The following is a 23921-nucleotide window of genomic DNA, read 5'->3' as shown; positions in this document are numbered from 1 at the left end:
AATAGAGTTTTTAGCAAGGTGTGCTAGGAAGAAGGGGCAGAACAAAGGGAGAGCCATCTTGGGCAGGCTGGCTGAAGCCTGGGAGAGATGCCTTTGACTCCAGGGCTGCACTGCTGTGGGGGACAAGCCCTGCTTGAGATGACCATGTTGTGAGATCTGGACTCCCTCCATGCAAACTGAAAGTGTAAATAGGTGGATAAGTCATATTTCTTAAAACTACAACAGTTTCTGCTGTGTCTTCAATTATCCTAAGGAGCACAAACCTTGGGTGAGCATCTGGAACCCCCTGGAACCTTGCTGAATCCCAGACTGAGATCCCAGACCTTTCAATGCCAGGGTTCTTCCACATGAGGGAATGTTCCAAAAGTCTAATTTACCCAGGAAAATGCAGCTAGGTTTATAAGATAACTGTCACATGCAACAAAAAATAATACTAATAACAAAAGAGCTGTGCTATAGTTTCTTTATTTGATTTTGGAGAAGATGAAGACAAGATGAAGATAAATAATTTTAGACTCTACCATGAGGCGTATAAATGCCTGAGTCTTTCATTCTAAGTCCCATTCCTTTTGATTTATGGAGTCCTTACTAACTTATTTCCACAGTTTGTTTCCCCCAATCATTTAATCCACACATGAAAAACAGAAGTTGCAATTTGTTTTTTTGAAGATCCTCACAGAGCTGGATGCTTCATTCCTGATTTTCATCTACTGTTGCTCCAGATACTGCTTCATTTATTTCTGCAATCAGTTGGCAAACCGAGCGGCTCATTATCTGAGTGGCTTCCTCTGCATCATTGCCTGAAAAACTGCCATGAGAGAAATGCAGGTCAAATATCATGCAATAGTTCACTGGCCAGCATCCCTGGAACATTGCCTCCTCAATCTGCTCACTGAATCTGGAAAGTCTTGTGAATGAGTTCTAACTGACTGACCTAATCTACCCATCCTTCATGCTCATAATCAGAAAATTACTTGTCATCTTCCCCATCCCCCCCATTGCCTTGTCTATTTCTAGTATTTCCTCCCTCCACTTTATCATCTATTCTTCCTTCGCCCCCTACTGTTCCTGACTTGAAGCACATGTAGCAAGGCACTGCTTCCCACAGCTGCTGTGGGGAGAGGGTTGGGGAGAGGTAGCCCTAGAGTAACAGTAAAATCGGCCACGGAAATAGTGTAATAGCCAGGTGAGACGACCAGAGCTGTACACAGTGTTCCAAATTCAGTTGCGCCATAGATTTGTGTAATGGCAGTTGAATTTTCACTTTCTTTCCTAAAGATCCCTAGCATGGAATTTATCTTTCTCGTAGCTGTCACACACTACATAGACATCTTCACCAAGCTATCCATTATGATGCCAAGTTCTCATTCTTGGTTAGTCACTGGCACTTCAGACCCTAAGAGCATCTATGCATCACTTCACACTTGTTCACCTTGAATTGCATTTGCCACTTTACCGCCCATTCACTCAGTTTGGAGAGGTCTTTTTGCAACTCTTCACAATTTCTTTTTTATTTCTTTTTTCAAGACCTTGAACAATTTAGCAAACTTGGGCACCTGGATCCCTTTGTAAAAAATGGTGTTCCATTGACTACTTCCAAGTCTCACCTTGCATCAAGGTTCTCTACAAATTGCAAACAAGTCTTCAGTTTAATGAGTTTCTCTTCTGAGCTCCACAAGTCATCTGTGTTTTTATCAGTGAAGCCAGAGGCATCCTTTACTCCAGATGAGACACTAATGCACAAGAAAGCAAGGTCAGAGATGAGAGGGCACATTCTGCTAAGAGGCCACTTTGGGGGTTTTCTCTCTTCTCTAAAGACACTCATACCATCCACTCAAAAGGAACATGCATTGTTATTTTAGAATGTTAATTCACATAAATTAAATACATTTTTGGAAAAAGCTTCTTTCTTACAAAGTAGCTTTATTAACCTTGCAATTTCTCCTCTCTCTGAAGACTGATTAATGTCCACAAAAGCCTAAAGTTATTTGGGAGGAAAATATCTCAATCAGTTCTGGCCACTATATTTTGCCATTCTTGTGTATATACTCTTCCTTCTGAATGCCCATTCAATAAAAATAATAAAAAATATGTGAATGAAAAGTGTTCATGCTAAAATGCAAGGGAAGGGAAGATGGAGCAGAAAAGCAGATAGTGTTTTATGCTTCCCTGGCTGCTACTTCACCCCAATCTGCTCTCCCTCCCAGGAGTCTATGTGCATGTGTGAATGGTGAAACGTACATCTGAAACCCTATGGCAGAACAAAACATAGGGAGAAGGAAATGGGCAAGGTGTCCAGGGACAAGCTAAGCCTTTCCCACCCTTCCACTTCCCTGCTTCCCTCCTGCTGGTGCTTTGCAACAATAAAGTGACCCATCAGAATTTCCTTATGGGTGTTCACATGTGGCATCTAACTGAGACATCAGTTTGAGCCAACACTGCAGAAATAGAAAATGTAACACCCAGTTATCCCTACCTTGTGTGTGCCTTTCCTTACATGAACCAACCTGGAGTCTGCATTCATCCTGCGTTCCCACCTCCAAGGAACTTTCAGAGGCTGGCAACATGGGAACAGGTAGAGGCATTGTATCCTGTTTCACTGCTTGAGGCAAAACGAGAAGTAACACTCTGCAGCTGCTGGCACCGCTTCAGAGGTGATAGGGCAAGGGGGCTTCTGCTGCCTGAGGCGGTGGCTTCACCCTACCTAATGGCTGCACCAGCCCTGGGAACAAACCTTCTCAGTGGTGGCTCCCCATTTGTGGAATGCTCTCCCCAAGGAGGCATGACTGGTGCCATCTGTTTTTAAGCACCAGGTGAAAACATGTTTATTTTCCAAATCCTTTGGAGCTTAACTCTCAGCATATGTTTAGTGGGGTGGGGTTGGGCTGGCTCTTTTATTATTATTCTTGTGTTTTAGTTTGTTTTTTCATCTTGTTTTATATCTGTTTTTAATGTTTGTTCGTTGCTTAAGTAATAACTCTGAAAGTTCTCAAATCTGCCTCCCATTTCCATGCACCTTATATACACTTTTGCACCGCACTCCTAACACTGTCAACTAATTTTCTACTGATTTCCTGCTTCTGATCTTCCAAGAGAGTTCCAGCGTTTAAAATCAGCCTACACATACTATATATGGCAACCCTTCATAGGCTCCTGACCTATAGTTTGGGAACTTCACATATGAGATCTTTTGAAACAGTGAGGTGAATAAATACTCTTTCCCTGATGACTTTTCAGTCTTAGCGTTTTTAGGCATTATCTCTGTACTTACCTGCGCTTGTAGTTCATCAGGTTTTGTAGTAATTTGGCAGCTTTCTCATATTCTCTTCTCATTCCCGCATCATGCATCAATTTGAGCTCGATTTGCCTCTGGTGCCTAGGGTTGAGAATCATAGAAATGTAGAGTTGAACTGAATTAATGAGTCAAGCTAACATAAAATGAATTAAATTCCACTGTAAGTCATCTATCATTTGCCCAAGGGTAGGCCATCCAGCCTATTGCTCCACTGAGAGTGCGGATGTCGGGGCTGGGGCAGAGAGCATGTTGATGTTGTTGTAGCCGCAGCATGGAATGAGACAAGTGAGCATTCTCTAAGAAAGATACTACGGTAATTATTGGAGGCTTTCCTGGGGGAAATTGGGGAACTGAGACTTGTTGGAAAACACTATAGTTTTTGATGTGATATATTTATAACACATTAGCTGTGCAATGTCATCTCAAAGACAGTTAATTGTAATTAAACTTTGAAACTTGAATCTTAATAAAAGTCCTAACAGTGGTCACATTCCCTACATGCCTGCTAAACTAGCAGAACTGCACAGTGTTCTTTCCTACGCTCCTTCCATTTTTTTAAAAGGACTGATTGTAGAAAAACAAGCACTAGCAGTCAATCCAATCTCAGACGTGTCTAAGGAAGCTTGCACTTGTCATTGCAACTGTCCATTTCTCCAAAAAGTGATTGGCATCACACTTTTTCTTTAGAGTACTCTGTGTGTGATGAAGAGGGGGAGGGGAAGAGTCATCGAAGTGGCTGGGTGGGAGGGTTGAAAGTGGGAAATCTTTGAATTGCTGAGATCATACAATTTGAAAGGAAGGAAAAAAAGGAAGGGCTGAGTCACAGAAAAGATGTTTACCTCCCAAGAGAAGGAAGTGATGCTGAGATGTGAGACAAGATCATCACCACAGTAGCTAGCTGCCACAGTCCAGCCATTAGCGAAGCCATGATGCTTCCCCTAAAACTGAAACAAGTTTTAATGAGTAACAGAAAGGCTGCAGTTCTTTACTGGTAAAAGGTAAAGGTACCCCTGCCCGTATGGGCCAGTCTTGACAGACTCTGGGGTTGTGCGCCCATCTCACTTAAGAGGCCAGGGGCCAGCGCTGTCCGGAGACACTTCCGGGTCACGTGGCCAGCGTGACATCGCTGCTCTGGTGAGCCAGAGTCGCACACGGAAACGCCGTTTACCTTCCCGCTGGTAAGCGGTCCCTATTTATCTACTTGCACCCGGAGGTGCTTTCGAACTGCTAGGTTGGCAGGCGCTGGGACCGAGCAGCGGGAGCGCACCCCGCCGCAGGGATTCGAACCGCCGACCTTTCGATCGGCAAGTCCTAGGCGCTGAGGCTTTAACCCACAGCGCCACCTACAGATTGCCTATTGTGTCACACACGCACATTCCAGGGCTCTCTAAATAATGACTAATGTTGGTGACGTCCTGGAGCTGGAACATTTTCCCCTGAGAGGGATGTCTGGAGCCGATTTTTATGCCCTGTTTCTGGTGCCGGGCAAAAGCTTTCTACCAGTACCAGGCTTTTAACTTTTTATTGATTCTGCCTATTATTATTATTTTTTTAATAATATTTATTAATAGTTTTTTTTTAAATTATAACATAATAAACGAAACATACAAAAAACATCACATTTCATAACATATTTTCTTATCCTTTTTGGACTTCCTCACATCTCCCTCTCCTACGTTCCAAAATATAAAAATTAATTCAGCAATTTATCACCTTGTCCCCACCTTATCTAATTTTCCAATGTTATATCTTAAATTTTAGATATATTCATTTGACTTTTTAAAACTTTTTAGTTTAGCCTAATCATTATCTAAAAGTTGATTTTTTCCCTAAATTTAGCTTATCTTCATAGTTCAGTATATCTAAATCAATGGTGCCAAGTTGTTTGTGATCAAGCATCCTCCTTAACATTCATACAGTTTACAATATTTTTGCAAATAGTCCTTAAATTTCTTCCAATCTTCTTCCACCGTCTCCTCTCCCAGGTCTCGAATTCTGCCAGTCATCTCAGCCAGTTCCATATAGTCTATCAGTTGCATCTGCCATTCTTCCAGTGTGGGTTGATCTTGGGTTTTCCAATGCTTCACAACGAGTATCCTTGCTGCTATTGTTTGGTCATTCCTTAGCACCCTCTGGTCAACGATGCCCAAAAGGAAGGCCTCTGGTTTCTTAGGGAAGGTATACTTAAATACCTTTTTCAGCTCATTGTATATCATTTCCCAGAAGACCTTAACCCTAGGGCAAGTCCACCAGAGGTGAAAGAACGTTCCTTCACTTTCCCTGCATTTCCAACACTTATTATCAGACAAGTGGTATATTTTTGCAAGTTTGACTGGGGGATTCTGCCTATTATTTTTATGCTGCATTCATTAGGTAGGAATGCGCAGTGGCCAGAAAAATTAACGTGTATCTTTTGGAAGCAGCCCAATTTGTTTCAGAGCAGCAGTGTCTTTTTAACTCCACTCAATTACTTGGGAGAAAATTACCTCTGTTAAAAATGAAGCTTTGCCTCCCTCCTCCCTGGCCATTCACTTTAGTGGGGGAATCTAAAAACAGCTACAAATTTGTTCCTTTTCATACAATGAAATTTGCATGGATTAAGCCTGCCAAACTGCAGGTAGATACATTCAGAAGGTTTGTGCACCTTTGAATTTTGATTTAAAAAACAAAAAAGAAGTCTGTAACCTTTTCATTTTTTAAAATCAGAATTGGATATGATTTGCAAGCATGGTCAGCCCTTGTGAGAGGATGAAGCCCCCTACATTTCAGAACAATAGCTGCAGTGGGCCTCCAGAAAGGGCAGATGTTACTGTTTTGGTGTTGGTACAATAATAGTCATGGAAGTGGTGGTGGGGATCCCCAGCAAGGACCCTGCTAACCCAAGGGTCATTTGTGAGGAGCAGTCTTCTGCTCTCTCCCCACAGATTTCAGGGGAGGTACAATTACTTCTCGCTGGGAGTGATCTCTCCACTGATGTCCACAAGGGAAGGGGGAAGTGGGGTGATAGCATGAATCCCCACAGAAAACTGGACTAGGGGGAGGTATAATCCCCTCAACAACAATCCTGTTACCCCGAGGGTCACTGGTGGAGGGTGGCTTTCAGATTTTGGGGGGTGCAATGCAGAGCTCTTCATAGATTTGCACAGGAAAGACACAGATTCACATGTAAAACAAGTTAAGTTTTAATCCTTCCCTCAGATCACTCTGATTGGAGTACCCTGGAGAAATAATTCAGCGTGATTAAAAGCTGAACCTGTCCATCAAGACAAAAGAGACCACCCACTTCTCCACCCTTCCTTTCTTCTCAAGCTCTGGGTGCTTCCCTCCTCATGTGATTTCATTTCAGAAGAGAAAAACAAAACAAAACGCCAGTCCATTCACCACTGTGCCACATAATTCTGATGTATGTCAATAACCAGCCTCAGGTGGAACCTGGAAAATTATCACTTTAACTCTGCTGTTCAAAATCCTTTTCACCACACAGTTACGGTTATCTCTGACAGGTCTCATGTCCTTTAATGACTGTATACTTAAGAGGGAATCTTGATGAGCGGAGTTTTCTCATCACTGCATTTCACTACTGAAATTCTCTCTTCTCCACAGCTATTAAAAGGCATTGGATCCTTGTACTGATTTACATCTAATTTGCCAAACATTATGTTAAACTACAAGCCTTGTGCTTCTTCTGCCTACTACATGTGTTAAGGGATGTTAAAATAACAGAAAAGAGAACAGAAGAGCTTTACATCAAACAAATGAACAGAGAGAGGTAGCCATCGCATGTGACATCGTCTAGAAAGATAATTTATCATTGCAATAAAGGTCTGCATATAGAACAGCCTCCCCATGGCTTTGACATCATTTTTGATGCCAACAGCAAGAAAAAGAATAGTGTGGATTGTTACGCTGTTCTTTCAAGCATCCAGCTATAATATATGTTCCTTCACTTAGTAATACTGTGAATAAAATTAAACATGTAGCAATTTCTTTTTTAAAAAAACAACAACACCAATCACAAACCTTAATGGATTTTATTATTATTAAAAAAAGACAAAAAGCCACTCAAGCACTTTTTATTGCGATAGGAGGAATACAAAATAAGTTCCTAAAACAGCATCCTAGAAGCAGGTTTACCTCCTTTCTGTTGCGAATTCACACATAATTAGTCTTTAGTTTCTTTCAGATGAGTCATAAAAATAATTAGATGTTGGGCTTTGTGGCTGACAGACATGACTAAGGCTTAAAACCCATCAGCCAGCAACCCAAAGGGGTGTGCACGTACATAGGCTTTATAGCCCTCCATTTCCCACTGCTGCGTCCTTAAGCTTCCTGAGAAGCCACTCTAAACTTCAAGGACACTCTAGGTCAGCATCAGCTGCAGTGAAGAGGAAGTTGGCAACCCCTTTCTCTCTGTGTGAAGATATATTGTCTACTGTTTCTATCCTGGTTACAGAACTGTATTGCTAAAAGGGAGGCTAGCGATAACCCAGTCTTACCTGCTGTGCTATGGCAGATGCTAAATTCCCATGTGACGATGGACAGATTTACTTACTTGCAACCTGTGGAACCATTCCCAGAGCCACAGCCATAGTAAAAAAATGTGAACCCCACAAGGACTCTGTCAACAAATATGCCACCAAAATACTTACCGTTTCGAAAGACGCTGCTCTGGGACAAGTTAAAGTTCTCTCAGCTGTTGCCTGCAGTACTGCTGTCCAACTCTTACCTGTGCCTCTCTCCTATAAATATTCTGCTCTTATCAGTAATCGTTAGGTAAAGACTGGAATAAGGATACTGTTTAATAATGTCAAATAAGCCAGAATGCCTTTTTAATTTCCTAATTTGTCTGGCAAACATCCTTGGAGTGATAGCAAGCATATTGAGAGTGATTGATTTTCTGTGAATGGCCCTGCTATCTCTTATTTCACCTTTAAATTACCCTATTTGATGGGAATTAAAAACATATATTTGTTTGCTTAGGTTTTATCTGCCAGGATGAATGTGTGCGTCTTTCAGGAATGTTCTTGACATTCGAGAGCTCACTTAGAATGATGGGTGTATCATAGAGGTTACAATGGAAACATTGGTCGTAGTCAAATATCCATCTTTCTTCCTCCTCCAGATGGCTTACAGCTACCTGACAAGCTTGGCTTGATCAACCATGTTTTTGAGAGCGAGGAAACTCCCTGGAATTTCTCCAGGAACCTCCTATTGCCTCCTAATAACCAAGTTATCAAACTGTTGGATGTTCCCTGCTTCCAGGGTTGTGTATGAAGGAAGACAAATCTGTATGGAGAGAAGGACACAGAAGCAGATTGAGTAATCCACCTCTCCAACCACCACCAAGAACTGGGTGGCCTGAATGATGTCAGCAAAGGATAGCCAGTGATCAGGGAAGACAGGAGTTGTATTCCAGCAACAGGTTCTCCAGCCAAGTGGGGCTTGAAGTTACTGGTGATCAGCTGATCAGCTGCTTTCTACATAGGGTGGCTGCATTATGGAGTGCCCCATGGAGAAAGCAGGAGATCAGCTGATCCCAGTAAGTTTGAAAGTACCTATCAGGTGCTAGGTGCTGACTTCAAGCTCCACTTTGCAGTGGGAGTCACTGCACTACAGAGTTCACCATGCAGAACTCAGGAGCACAGGTGATTCCAGCTGCTCATGACGGCAAGCCTCCCATGCCAGTGCTCAACCAAGGCTTCCAACTGGGCACTGGCAGGTGTGTCTCTACCTGCCCCCTCACCTGTCATCACATATGGCACATGGCTTTGGGGAAATGGCCTTGCAGGCTAAATTGGGCCCTATGAGGTCTGTGGGGCTGGAGGTTTCCCATTACTGTTTTAGATCCATTCTAGACTAGACAAGAGCTGAACTACTGAAAATTATGGCAAACTGACTCTATGCTGAAGGCAGGGAACATGAATGTTCCATCCCACACTACCTATGCTCAAGCAATTTCTTAATGGGGAAAGCTGTCCTCTGGTGTTATCTGGATTGCAGTTCTTAGAAATATTGAAATATGCGCCAGCGTTTGCCTCTTCCCTCTGAAAAGGCACTTTGTGCATGTAACAAAAGCTGATCATTCTGTCTTCTAAATTTCTGGCAGTAATGAAATCAGTTGAAACTTCTTTCTTTCTGATCTGTTAAACAACACAGCTATTGAAATGTTCAAGCAGTTTTTCTGAAGCGTATCCTCCAAGGTGTTTGCTTTTCAGAACTGTGCCAGAGCAGGGAACCTGTGGAGAAATGGAAGTTAGGGGAAAGATTAAGTATTCTTTAAAGAAACTTCCTTTTTCTAAAGCAGTTTTTCATTTATAAATCATGGTTGGGGTTCAGTTACACGAACTTGTGGGTGGTTTTGAGCCTCTAGCAGTATTTGTGCTAGGTGTGAATGCCATTCATGTGGGATTTATCTATTTCTTGGTTTTATATACAACCTTCACCTCCAAAGAGCTCAAAGCAGTGTGCATAGTTCTCCCATCCTCATTTCATCTTCACAACAAACCTGTGAGGTAGGTGAGACAGTGACTAGGTCCAAAATCACCCAGTGAGCTTCATGGCCAAGTAGGGATTTGAACCCGGGTCTCCCAGATCCTAGTCAAACACTCTATCACTCTACCACTGTGCCATGCTGGCTAAAAGTATGTTATAGCCAATGTAGGTTTCATATTAGCATCGCAAACTAATTGGAACCAAATGGGATCTAGGCCTCAAATGCAAAAAACGAAAAAGAAAAAAAAGAGCCCTAGTGGTAGAACTACTTATTAAAAGAACTGCTTATCATGCTTTTCCTCTAAAATTATGTGGTGATGAGGGGGTGTATGCATGGGAGAACTGTTAAGCACGAGAAGGTGTTTAATCCTTCTCCCACCCACCAATTCTCTCCTGCAAATGCTTCGGAGGCCATTCTGCACCCCAAATATCCTAGCTGGGCTCCAAGATCATATGCAAGCCCTATGGGTATCTAATCCGCAGAACCAACTTTAAAGAGATCCACATATGGTAGACTTTATTCTCTGAGAACTATAGTTGGCACATTTCATCATTTCGATGCCAGAAGATACCCCAGCTTTCCTGGGGAAGAGCTCATAATGAAGGCCGAGGCATCTGTAGTAACTTTACATGCAAATAATCATTCTGCAGAAAGTTCTTCATCTTTCTAAAACACCTTTTGTGTGAAAGGTGCAAGGAAGTTGGTGAAGGTTCCTAATGATGATGATTGATGGATTGGTTAAACAGCCCCATGATGGCAGCAGAGAGTAATAACGAGAGAGAGAGAGAGAGAGAGAGAGAGAGAGAGAGAGAGAGAGAGCGCTTTTGACAAGTCAGAGCAGTGCATGAGGCAGGCTGTCTTTCTGCGTGTGATAGATCAAGTAGCAGCTTTGTGGGGTGGTTTTCAGGGAAAGAGCTCAGGGAGAAACGATCACACACACCCTCTCCCTGAAGTGAAAAACAAGAAGACCAGGAGATCCAGACACAGCTTCTATCAGACAGTTGTTAGGGGCCGAGAAGCATCTCTCTCAACAATAGTCTAGGGTGAAGGAAGCTGTAGTCCAGCAACATCTGAAGGGCAACAGATTCCTCACCCTTGCAGTAAAGGAGGAACTAGCCCCCCTTCTTCTTCTTTGGCGATCACTCGTAGCCAAGTAAGATTGTCTTTCATAAACACGGTTTTAACAATGAGTCCGTAAGTGCCTGTGGAGGCCAATTCTGGATCCACACGTCCTTCCACAGTGAGGACACTGGTTTCTGTTGATCACAGTGTGGATTTGCCAAGCGTGCCTTCCTCTTAGCATGTTTCTCCCTTGCATCCTGAGTTCCAGTGTCTTCAAAGCCCATGACACCTTTGGTAAAGGCTGTTTCCTTGCCGAGAAAGACTGCTATAGGAACTGGCACAATGATTCATTGGGGCATATGACCATGGGGAATTCCAAATAATCTATCGTAAGGTTCTCCACCTACCCTAAGGATGTGGCCACCACATGCGAAGCAAAGCAAATTGAGGTCAGATGGTACTAGGGACTGCCTGGCTAAATCCATTCCCCCTAGAAGTAAAATATCCTTTAATCAGCTTACAGAGCACAAGGAAGAAGGAAAGCTTGTGTTTGGTTTCATTTAAAATAAAAATAAAAAGCAGCAGCTCTGCAAGAAGCCTAGATGGTTCTGATTTTTGCTAGCAGCAGATGGCTCTAGTTTTGGAAGGGGTTATGGCAGTGAAAATGTTCAGCAGCTGTCTGAGAAAGGACCCTAATTGGAACAAGGGGATTAGGGAGTTTAGCTTTTTAAATGTTCCTTTAGGGCACTGTGTTTTTTAACACTTGATATCTGCCTGAGGAGGCAGAGTATACATAGGGGAAAACGTTCAGTCTCTCCTGCCTAGCTAACAGAGACAGAACCTCGAGGAAGAAGAATAGCGCATTGGAAATGGTGCATTAGAAATGAAGTAAGGGAGAACAGGCGGGAAATTACCACTGAAGGTGTAAGTTCTGTCACCATCCACTCTCCACCTGAGCAGCATTTTTGCTTTGTAAGTGCTAGGTCAGAGCTTCTGGACTTCTTCTTCGCTCCCAAAGGTTTTTATTTCAGCAAATCAGAAGACCATCATTATCACCGCTGCCCCAAGTTTAAATGTTGGCATAGATAGTTCTCTCATTTAGATGATGAAATGCATTTCACTATCAAAATCCCTGTCATTTGCAATGCAAAGTTCTGCTGTCTTTAGCTGGACTTCCTGGGAGGTGTATGCAGCCTTTAAAGCAGGGGCGGAAACATTTTTTCCACCCCAAGGGTCACATTTCCTTCAGGGCAAACTCCTGAGGCCCACATGCCAACAGTTTGTGGGGCCAGAAGCAAAAGTGGCCAGCACAAAAATTGCAACTTTTACCTTTGTACAGTCGTCTGCTTTCTTTATACAGTTACACACAACTTCTTTATCCTCTCGTCCTCTTAAAGAAGAGGCATGATCAGCTTCCAAAGACGCAGGCCAGCCAGGAGAAAACACTCAGCGTGTGACGCAGGACCCTGAGGTGTGTGGTCTATAGAGTGTTCCAAGGGCCAGAGAGAGATGCCTGGAGGGCCACATTTGACTCCTAGGCCTGAGGTTCCTACCCCTTGCTTCAAAGGGATGTTTTTGTGCAAGTGTTTTAGAATACATTTTAAAAGGGAAGGACTATATTTTGTGTACAACATGCTTTGTTTCATTTAGTTTAAAATTATTTCTGATTATTAATTAAACTACTCTGAAATATTAAAATAGTCGAAAGCAGTTTTGAACACTTTGATTTTATACTTTCCCTTTAAAATAAAATTTTTAAAAGTTTACTTTTAAATTTTGCATATTTGCATCAGTGAGCCAAGACGTTCAAGCCTTTATTTGGACCACAAGGACAAGATCTTCCCCAAATACAGTTTTCCATCTTATAAAACTATTGGCTGACCCTCCAAAGATTCTATCATACAATGTGAAAGAGCCCAACCATAATGCAATCATTATCGAAAGCAGGGAAGGGAAGTTGTGGCTCTTCATAGGCTGCTGGGCTCCGTTTCCCATTGTTCCTGATCACTGGCCATGGCAGCTGAGGCTGATGCCAGGTAGAGTCCAACAACATCTGGAGGGTGACATGTGCCCTATCCCTGATATATAAAGGCAGGATGGAGACAGTACTGCTCCAGGAGAGTCAGAAGCCTAAGGAGGGTAAGAAATGAGCTGGAACATCTCTTGTTCTGTGATCAGCTTTTGTGGAAGGTAGCAGGGAAGTTGCCAATGCATGCAAATTAATACATTCAGGGACTAAACAATTAATCAAAATGGATGCTTTGTATTCATCAAGGTGCTATGGCACAACTCTCCAGAGAATACAGTCATTTTGTGTGCGGGTGCATACATATCTTTGAACCAGGAAAACTACATTGCAGAGGTCATGATTTAATGTAGGGTAGGTCACACATGATTTGAAAAGCAACTATCTGACTATTTGATTATATGATTTTTATGACATGGAGCAGACTCTCTCTCTCTCTCTCTCTCTCTCTCTCTCTCTCTCACACACACACACACACACACACTCACATCATATACAATGGAAGAAAAATGAGCATACTGAATTATCCCCACTGCTCCTGTAGATTATGCTGCCAAAGGCAGATGAAACTTGGCTACACAGCATCCTGTGGTCCTCAGTACTTCACAAAAATGGGACAAATGGAGGGCAATAACACCTTCTGTTCTTTCTATTTTCACTTCAGTTCATATATCCCTGAATTTATGGTTCACAATACTCCAACATAGTCTACAAACTGGAGGATCCCCAAAGTGAATATTGCATATTATGCGATATAAAGTCAGTGTTGTCAAAAGAGGAAATCTAGCTAAAACAGGTGAAATGAATACTCCACTGTTACAGCATGTAGTTGAAACACTTGCCAAGGCAGCCAAATATCAAACATGTACTAAGGGACCTCACAGAGGCATAAATCCGAGTCTTCCATAAAGCAACAATGCTTCCTAGCTTGTAATCCAAATGTGCATACAGAAACCAAATCCTGCAAAAGGGCATGGCGAATTATTTTCAAGTAAACAGTTAATACTAATTTTCTGGAGGCTCAAATTAAATTAATGTCCAGATGGTACATTATGGCAGCCAAAATACACAGAGCTAATGCAACATATTCCCTATAATGCGGGAAAGGCGATGGACGGATCAGTTTTCTCTGTCACCTTTGGTGGGCATGCCTGGACACACAGGGATTTTGGGTATTAAAGAAATGTGAAGCCTACAGCACAGGATGGAGACACACAACCCCTATCTCTCATCATTATAATTTGCTCCATCATTTTTTCCTTGCTACTAAAACTGTGTAGGCTAGTAAGTGAGAAAACACAGCAATTCTATCCCCCATGAGATTGGATTAATAAAAAATGGGAGTTCATGATCATGCCCAAAATTACCTGTCAAATCTGGGGGAAACGATCACCAAAATCACTTCCTCACTAAGTGGTTCCCATTTCCCCCCTCTTTCATAGAAGAAAGTTTGCAACCAGACATGTTCCTTATATTGACAATGGTGAGCTGCCTGCTTGCTTTCGCTTACTGGTGATGGTTACTTAATGTGTTTTGTGTTACATTTTACTCAAACTGACTACGTTTGTTTATTGCATTTATTATTTCCAAAAAATACTTGAATAAGCGTAATGTGTCTGGCAACGAGCACTGGTCAGCAACAAGAGCAACAGAAGCTGAACTATCGCTTATTGAAACAAATGGAGGCAGCAAAGTAGTTTAAAGAATAATTCATCTTTGGTGGCGGCTGAACCTATCACCGACTGCTTTTTTGTTTTGTTTATTACTGTACTGAGTTTGGTACTTCCTGAAATTAGTTTCAGAATAGACCAACAAGTCTGGGACCAGCTGTGTGACTTATAAATGCTGTAAGCACTGAGAAATGCAATTGGGAGCTGTGAAGGTATAGGTTATATTTGCTCTGGAAAAAGATGTTCATTTTTAGCTTGTCAGCTTCTCCGTGTTTACAGAAGCAAAGGTCTGCCCAGAGACCACCACTTCCCCCCAAATAATGTGTGAAAGAAATTCAGCAATTTCTCCTCAAATGGAAAAGTGCCCACAAGCTACAAACTGAGGTAGCTCAAATAAAGAGCTTCACTTCTGTTTGTAGTGCAGAGGTTCTTCTCAACCATTTCCCTGCTTCCCCTAATGATCTCTAGTAAATGTCCTCCTTTGGGTACTCCCTTTAAATGCTCTGTACAGTGTTTTTATTCTACTTTGTGTTTGTTTCTACAGTGGTACCTTGGGTTAAGTACGGTAGTTAATTCATTCCAGAGGTTCATTCTTAACCTGAAACTGTTCTTAACCTGAAGCACCACTTTAGCTAATGGGGCCTCCTGCTGCCGCCGTGCTACCAGAGCACGATTTCTGTTCTCATCCTGAAGCAAAGTTCTTAACCCGAGGTAATATTTCTGGGTTAGTGGAGTCTGTAACCTGAAGCAAAGTTCTTAACCTGAAGCACTATTTCTGGGTTCGCGGAGTCTGTAACCTGAAGCGTATGTAACCTGAAGTGTATGTAACCCGAGGTACAACTGTAATTCTATAAACTGCACTTATATGGTGGTGTTTCAATTTTTCTGTTTCCTTCTTTTAAACTGCATGATCTGTGTCCTTCCAGTTATTTTTGGACTCTGTCAGCCCCAGCAGAGATGGTGGGAATTATAGTCAACATTTGGAGGGCCACAGGCTAGCTATGTACCTCAGGAAGAACTTTCTGACAGGAACAGCTGTTCAACAGTGGCATAGACTCCCTTGGGAGCTGGTGGGCTCTCCTCCACTGGACGTCTTTAAGCAGAGGTTGGAAAGCTATCTGCCATGGATGCTTTAGTTGAGATTCCTGCATCGCAGGGGGTTGGACTAGATGACCCTCGGGGGTTCCTTCCGACTCTATGGCTCTATGATATTCAAGTAAAGACTATCCTTTCTCTGACTAGTATAAATAGTATAGTGTGAATAATACTGACAAGCAGACCACAGGATGTTCTGAAGGCCTGGAGGGAAGACTGCTTGGAAAGAACATGTGTATATTATACCGACTTCAGTTCCATCCAGGGATAAGGGCAAGAGATAATTAAAATAAATGGTTCATCAGAACTTGGTGGTGGTTGAGGAAATGCTCATAGAACTTCATTTTTGCATGAGAACACATTGCAGAAATTGAACATGAAAAATGGGAGGGGAGAGAGAAAGATGGGCATTAACTGAATAATAAAAAGGCATTGGATTTATTCTTGCATGCAGATTACTGCCTTCTAAACTGCAGGTGGAAATTAATCATGCTGGGTAAATGCAGCTTGATTAATATATTGCTGGCTTATTGGAAAACCATTTCAGTTTTTAATTTTTAATTTTAAATGCACGTCTGCTTCCAAAGGACCAGTTTTTAAAGAAGCAATACGTGGCAAAGGTATATAGCTTGTGTGCTAAATTTCTTTAAGAGGAAATGGCCAAATGAGCTCCAATAGGGCGGCCAACTCATTAGGGTGGGAAACCCTGACCTGCTTTTGTGCCTTTCATGGTGGTTTGATCTGCAGTGATTAACAGCAGTGAGAGAGAAAAACCTAGGTCAGCTAATTCCTGATGAATGAAAATCAGCTTCTGCCTGGCACCCTTCTGCCCTCCTCCAGCTTGTTCTGTTCTAACTAGAAAGGTGATCAAAATGCTTTGAACGGTTTGGAAAAAGTTAATTGACTATGAGGTAAATAGGGATACTACCAATATATAATAAATCTGGGCAATCACTAATTCATATTTGCATTGCTAAATGTAGACAATGGTACAATGGGAACAATCCACTAAGTACTGATAGATGAGGTTATCTTTTTAGTATACCTAGCTTTTGACACGGGTGGCGCTGTGGTCTAAACCACAGAACCTAGGGCTTGCCGATCAGAAGGTCGGCAGTTCAAATCCCCACGATGGGGTGAGTTTCCGTTGTTCAGTCCCAGCTCCTGCCCACCTAGCAGTTCAAAAGCATGTCCAAGTACAAGTAGATAAACAGGTACTGCTTCAGCGGGAAGGTAAACGGCGTTTCCGTGTGCTGCTCTGGTTCGCCAGAAGCAGCTTAGTCATGCTGGCCACATGACCCGGAAAAACTGTCTGCAGAAGCAAACAAATGCCGGCTCACTTGGCCTATAGAGCAAGATAAGCGCGCAACCCCAGAGTCGTCCGCAACTGGACCTAACGGTCAGGGGTACCTTTACCTTTACCTTTTAGCCTTTGTACCTAGTGAAATGATTAGCCATGCTGCCTATCAGAACTGAGCAGCTTTCACTGAAAAACAACAATTTACGGTAATTATGAAAACATCCACAATGTACTGAAATAATTTGTGGGGGCCATCACTGAAAAGATACAGAGCAGATAAAATTGATAAATAATGTGAGAATAAATACACAGGTGTGTGGTGTGCAAAAACGAGTTCCATGTGCATATTTTGGGTGGAGGCTTCTGACCCTGATGGATCCCAATAAGTGAGTTCACTGGTTTGCACTGCCTGAGGCATGGCACCTCTTTGAGAGGGCTCTGAGTAAGCCAAATCACTTTGTGCCTTGGGTAGTTTGATAACTTTACCGAGTAGCTAATGAGAAAAGCATCTGCATATTCTGGAGGTCTCAAACTATTATGCATGCAGGCAAGAGACCTTCATATTGATTAGCATAAGCAGAGGTTAGGAAGGACACACTGCAGCTTTCTTTCCTTGTATGCCTAAGCTTTTGCCTTGAATACTTTACTGACCACCCTGAAGGTGTGAGGGGACAGCAAGACTAAGTGATATTGTGTGACTAAGTCACACAATATCCTGAGAGATCCCACCCATCCTGCTCACAACCTCTTTGAACTGTTGCCTTCGGGCAGAAGATATAGGACAATGAAAACACGAACCACACGCCTTCTGAATAGTTTCTATCCAAGAGCTCTGATTGCACTAAACAATGATCTCAGGGCCAGTTGTAAGAAATAGCAAGCAGTGAGTAGTAAGGAATGAGATAGGTTTTAGGTTATGCTATGCTTTTAATCGGGACGCAGGTGGCGCTGTGGGTTAAAGCCTCAGCGCCTAGGACTTGCCGATCGAAAGGTCGGCGGTTCGAATCCCTGCGGCGGGGTGCGCTCCCGCTGCTCGGTCCCAGCGCCTGCCAACCTAGCAGTTCGAAAGCACCTCCGGGTGCTAGTAGATAAATAGGGACCGCTTACCAGCGGGAAGGTAAACGGCGTTTCCGTGTGCGGCTCTGGCTCGCCAGAGCAGCAATGTCACGCTGGCCACGTGACCCGGAAGTGTCTCCGGACAGCGCTGGCCCTTGGCCTCTTAAGTGAGATGGGCGCACAACCCCAGAGTCTGGCAAGACTGGCCCGTACGGGCAGGGGTACCTTTACCTTTACCTTTATGCTTTTAATAGGTTGTGTTATATTCTGGATTATGTATGTTTTAATAGATTATGTCTGAATAGGATGAGAGTGTTGGAGATACGTGCAAATGTGTATGTGAATCCGGTCTTGGGTGTTTGATTTTCGTTGTTGTGTATACTGTGTATATACGGACAATGACAATAAATTTATCTATCTATCTATCTATCTATCTATCTATCTATCTATTTGACTCAGGCACACCATGAAATTCTTATTCACCCAACCTAGAATAATAATACAGCTCTTCTTCACATAATCACACAAATGCTTTCTTTAGTCTTAAAAAAAAAACCACAACCCTTCTTTATCACTAAGCTAGATGACCACACTGGGGGCTCCAGTCTATGTCTCTTATTTTTCTTTCTTTCTTTATTTTTTTTTTTTGCAATTTTGGAACTAAAAGTGTGTATGGTGAATTTGTCCTCTCAATCTTGTCCTCATTTATTAATTTACTACACAGCTGTAGGTTCTGAGAAGCTTGGTGTGGATTATGTATAAAAAAAGTCATAAAAATGGCATGAATGCACAAGTAGTTCAAACAAATTTCAAGCGTGTGTGGTATTTTTCAGTAAGAAATCAATATATTTGTTACTACGTATAGTCTGAAAGCGACTCACTGAAAGCTACTCATTTTTCACACACGTTATTCTGAACACCTGGAAATGCTAGGACTCAGGACTCTTAAATCCCATCCTCTGACTTTCACATCTTTCTTCCTAACCTATACAGGTTCTCAAACAAGGACACAGACACTGTGTGTGTAGGTTAGCTGCCTGCAGGAGGGGGCAGCATCTGACTGGTATTCCAGCTGCTGGACAGGTGAACAAATGAAAGGATGGGTACAGGAGTCAACTACTTCCATTAGCCTTTCTCATTGGTATTAGGCTCAACAGCCAGGAGACTCAAGGTCAAGAAATCTGGATGCTGCCAGTAGTTATTCATTAGCAAGAAAAATGCTCTTGGCACTATTGAAATGTTACCATGCAAATAGTTAATTGACAGCCTGTGTTTTATTTCATTTCATTCTTGTTTCCCAGTCGTTGTGACTCTTTTAAAAATAAAATAAAATGCCACACTTCTGTTTATTTGTTTACCTGCCCTATGCTCTCGTTCTTACACATTCATATTGCTACATTAACGGTAAATGTTATGAAAAGAACAAGTCAGGAGGGGAGAGATTTAAAAAAATGGAACATGAACAATTTTTTAAGGGATAAAACATTTCTAGTGCTTGAGACGATTTCAGAAAGGGATGCTTTTAGCTGGAGTGACACAACAATCTGGTAAACATCATTTAGAGAATGTGTTTCAATTTGCAATCTGCCTGCACTTTGTCTCCGTGTAATCGCCAGCAACATGACAGTGTGTCTTGGGTTAAGCTCCATTACGATTTCAAATAAGACAAAAGGAAGTGGGCAAACAGCATACACAGTCCCTTCTGAAAATGAGAAAGACCTGCCCTACCCTCTCAAGGAAGCTATTCTTTTTAAAGTGGTCTGAGAATTTGTTTACAGAAGGAAACCCCTCTCCAAAGGGGCTGGTTTGCTAAAAAGGTGATTGTGTGTGCGGATCGTAGGCAAAGCAGGGCTGAAGACTACAGAAAGATGCCTTATAGCAAGCTGCACAAGCTCAGTATTGTCTGCACTGGCTGGCAGCCAGTTCCCACTCCTACCTGGAGATGCCAGGGATTGCACCTGGAACCTTTTGCATGTAAAACCTGTGTTATGTTACTGAGTTATGGCTCTTACACAACCTGTACTGGTCTCATAAACTAACAGACTGTTCAGGCCCACTGTCACCAGATGTGATGTGGCTGCAATGCAAAAAAAGTAGCTTTTGAGACTTGGAATAGAGAAAGAGGAATATGTGATCAAAGCAGGAATTAGGGCAATTTCATTATGTAGCAGTTTGGCTACCAGATAATCAGCACACTGGCATAGTTCTGTAACTGAATAGTAATTGGTGACTGGAGGCAGGAATGGGCTGGATGAAGATCAATAAACTGAAACTGAATCCTAACAAGAGGGAGGTGCTGTGGAACAGTAGTTCCCAGGTTTGGGAATTAGGGGAGCAACCTATTATGAAGGAGCAGGTGCATAGTCTGGGATACTCTTCCATTCCATGGAGGCCCAGGGGGTGTACTGACATGGAGCACCTATTTCCTGCTCCAGCTGGTCCTCCAAGCTACAGCTACTCCTGTGCAGGCCCTGGGTAGATCACTGTAATGGACACTACATAGTGTCCTTTGAAGACAAATTGGAGATTGCAGCTGGTGTAAAATGCTGTTTAAATGCAAGACCGTATTACACCACTCCTGAAAGTTGCACTTGTCGCCTATTTATTGCTGAGCCCAATTCAAGGCTGCCTAAAGAAGTGCCTCCCTCTGTCCTGTCATCCCCATGACCTGAGATCTATCAGGGAGGCCCTTTTGGTTATGTCATCACCAAGCAAGGTCTGGACTTTCAGCACTCATAACAAGACCTTCTCAGTGGTGGCGTCTTGGCTGTGGAACAGTCTTTCCCTGAGCTTAAGAAACACCAAGATTGGCTAGTTTACAGCCCCAGGTGAAAAGACTCATTTTTCATCAGGCATTTTGTGTAAACAGTTTTGGCTTCTGTATCAGGGTGTGTTGATGAACTTTTGTATGTTGTGACCAACTCAGAGATTGATTTATAGTAAAGGGTGGGAGATAAAATTTTAAAATAAACACCTATTTGAAAATTGCACTACAGTGGTACCTCGGGTTAAGTACTTAATTCGTTCCGGAGGTCTGTACTTAACCTGAAACTGTTCTTAACCTGAAGCACCACTTTAGTGAATGGGGCCTCCTGCTGCTGCCGTGCTGCTGGAGCGCAATTTCTGTTCTCATCCTGAAGCAAAGTTCTTAACCTGAAGCACTATTTCTGGGTTAGTGGAGTCTGTAATCTGAAGCGTATGTAACCTGAAGCATATGTAAACCAAGGTACCACTGTACTGCCATGATTTCAAGCTTATCTCAACAACAAGAAAGCTAGAAATAAATTAAATGAAATAAATTAAAGCTCAAATTCTAACAAGAGTTTAGACGAGCGGCACAAAAATGTTTCAAGGCGATCAGAAGAACAGCAGTCAGTTAATGGCCAAACACTATGTTGCGAATCCATACTTTGTTCCTTAGTGAGATTCTGCCTTTCCTACTCTAACTTGCTGTTAAGAATGATGCCTTCCTTCCATTACCTGTCTGTAAGTATTTGGTAATAAGGCAGCAGCCATCTGCTCCTGATCAGGTAAATTGTCTGGAGCAGTAATTAAACAATTGCTTTCTCATTTGTCTTACATTTTGTTGGCAAACTATAATGCAAACAAAATACCCAGGTACAGATAGGTAGCCGTGTTGGTCTGCCATAGTCAAAACAAAAAATTCCTTCCAGTAGCACCTTAAAGACCAACTAAGTTAGTTCTAGGTATGAGCTTTCGTGTGCATGCACACTTCTTCAGATACACTGAAACAGAAGTCAACTTGAACTTGGTGACTTCTGTTTCAGTGTATCTGAAGAAGTGTGCATGCACACGAAAGCTCATACCTAGAACTAACTTAGTTGGTCTTTAAGGTGCTACTGGAAGGAATTTTTTGTTTTAAAATACCCAGGGTTGCATCCATTCTAAGTTAGCTGTTTCTGGAAGGGCAGGGATGAGTTTGACAACACCAGGAGGGCACCTGGTTGCAGAGGCTGTGCTAGGTGGATCCTCTACTGAGTCTGCTTGCAGAGCACAATGTATAAATGTTTTGCTAGGAAGCCCTTTAGCAGAGATTTATAAAAATGACAGTGCCCCCTCCCCAAACTCAGTATGCCTTACAAAACCTTTTGCATGGACTCTTTCAGCAACATGTATTGTCTCTGGCTTACGATCCCAAATGATGTCATGGTGTACTAGTCCAGAAAAAAAGAGTGATTTAAGTCAGTAGCCCAGATTTACTGGCTCAAAGGGGCACCATCTTCTACCCTTTGTACTGACAGTTCCAGCGCTGACTGGCAGAAGAAGGTCATTCTCCCAAAAGGGTTTTGTTTGTGATTGTTTTAGCTCAGGAACTTTAAATGTCAAAGGTTCGGCCTTCCCATATGAGAAGAAAAGACACTCGGCACTGAGCATTATAAAACCCTTCTCTCACAATTCGCAAACTTGGGGATAATAGGATGAAACTGATTGGCAGGAGATTCAGGATAAATAAAACAAGTATACACCCACCCACCAGGTGACATATAATTAAAGTGTGGAATTTGCTACTAAGCTAGTGGGGAAGCCACTGGTTCAGATGTCTTTATAAGGGGATTTGATGAGACAAATTCTTGGGAGGCAAATGTGACCTGCAACAAAACGTTGCAGCATGGAGGCTCCTGCTCACAGTCCTAGCCAAATGCACCCTGCTGTAAGATATGCTATTCCATATTCCATTCCCCCTCCCTGGTTTTCCACACACCCACACCTGCCCTGTAACAGACACTTGTCATTCCGCAGCCACTGAGCATGCTCTGTCCTCCCTCATTCCCTCAGTGTTTGGTTTTGATACCTTGGGTGGAATTCGCTGTCACACTCAGGTGACTTCTCGATCAGTGAAAGCATTTCTGCTTCCCAGAGGAAACAACTTCCCTTCTCCCATGCCCTGCTCTATAGGTCCTCCCAACCCTCCAGGGCAAATTTGGAGAGTGGGGGGAAAGTCCCATTGTGCTAGTGAAACTCATTGCACCAGCTTCTGCTAGCACAAGGACTTAGATGAATTTGGCCCCTTATGTTTATGTATTTTTTCTAGTTTTTAATATTTTTACAAGACTTGGAATTTCCTTGGGCCTCCTAATTCCCCTTATGTGTTGCTGTCATTAACTTGGCTGTGCAAGGATTGATGCTCATCTCTGAACTTCACAAACAGGCAGATGAATGCCTATGCAGAATCTCCCAGGATCAGAGGCAGAAGCATAAATATTTTTGCTTCCATTGCTGTTGTCGTTTTAAAGAAATTTCTTTAGAGAGCCAGTGTGGTGTAGTGGTTAAGAGTGGTAGTCTCGTAACCTGGGGAACCGGGTTCGTGTCTCCACTCCTCCACATGCAGCTGCTGGGTGACCTTGGGCCAGTCACACTTCTTTGAAGTCTCTCAGCCCCACTCACCTCACAGAGTGTTTGTTGTGGGGGAGGAAGTAAAGGAGAATGTTAGCCGCTTTGAGACTCCTTAAAGGGAGTGAAAGGCGGGATATCAAATCCAAACTCTTCTTTTTTTTCTTCTTCTTTACAATTATCATTTCATATATTTGGGGCTTTCAAAAAAATATTAAAAGAGCTTAAACTGCAGCAAAAAGGAACGACGTTATGTTCTGACATGAAGTGCTCAGGACATGATGAATGGTAGAGACACATAGTCTAATCAATCCCTGTTATACACAGAAGGGCAGAGCTAATAAAAGAAAAATATAACATCGTCAAAAACGAACTCTGGCATTTTGCTTTTCTATTTCAAAACAGAATAGTTCTACACGATGAGACACAAACACACACACACACACACACACACACACACACAGTGGTACCTTGGTTTACAGATGCTTCAGATTACAGACTCCGCTAATGCAGAAATAGTACCTCGGGTTAAGAACTTTGCTTCAGGATGAGAACAGAAATCACGCGGCGGC

General features: G+C 42.6%; 1 protein-coding gene across 1 annotated transcript; it reads right to left on the bottom strand.

Annotated features, from left to right (window-relative positions):
• Window positions 1–449: 449 nt before the first annotated feature.
• On the bottom strand, window positions 450–8013 carry LOC307213355 (uncharacterized protein). Its single transcript, XM_079971199.1, has 5 exons — window positions 7945–8013; window positions 4135–4239; window positions 3272–3376; window positions 1608–1733; window positions 450–808 (listed from the first exon to the last, which is right to left on the bottom strand). Exons 2-5 carry the CDS (start codon window positions 4221–4223, stop codon window positions 691–693), a joined length of 438 nt encoding a protein of 145 aa, XP_079827325.1. The 5' UTR covers window positions 4224–4239; window positions 7945–8013; the 3' UTR covers window positions 450–690.
• Between the last annotated feature and the right edge of the window lie 15908 nt (window positions 8014–23921).

This window comes from Podarcis cretensis (assembly GCF_951804945.1).
Source record: "Podarcis cretensis genome assembly, chromosome: 1".
Classification (NCBI taxonomy): Eukaryota; Metazoa; Chordata; class Lepidosauria; order Squamata; family Lacertidae; genus Podarcis; species Podarcis cretensis.
The sequence above is the reverse complement of the archived record's forward strand: the minus strand, read 5'-3'. Positions and strand labels throughout refer to the sequence as shown.

Bases quoted from the DNA above. Each gene is read 5' to 3' on its own strand.
- LOC307213355 (XM_079971199.1), bottom strand. From the start codon at position 4,223: ATGGCTTCGCTAATGGCTGGACTGTGGCAGCTAGCTACTGTGGTGATG. The intron at 3,377-4,134 runs GTAAACATCTTT...TCTCAACCCTAG, and splicing joins TCACTTCCTTCTCTTGGGAG to GCACCAGAGGCAAATCGAGC. The intron at 1,734-3,271 runs GTAAGTACAGAG...CTTGTGCATTAG, and splicing joins CTGATGAACTACAAGCGCAG to TGTCTCATCTGGAGTAAAGG.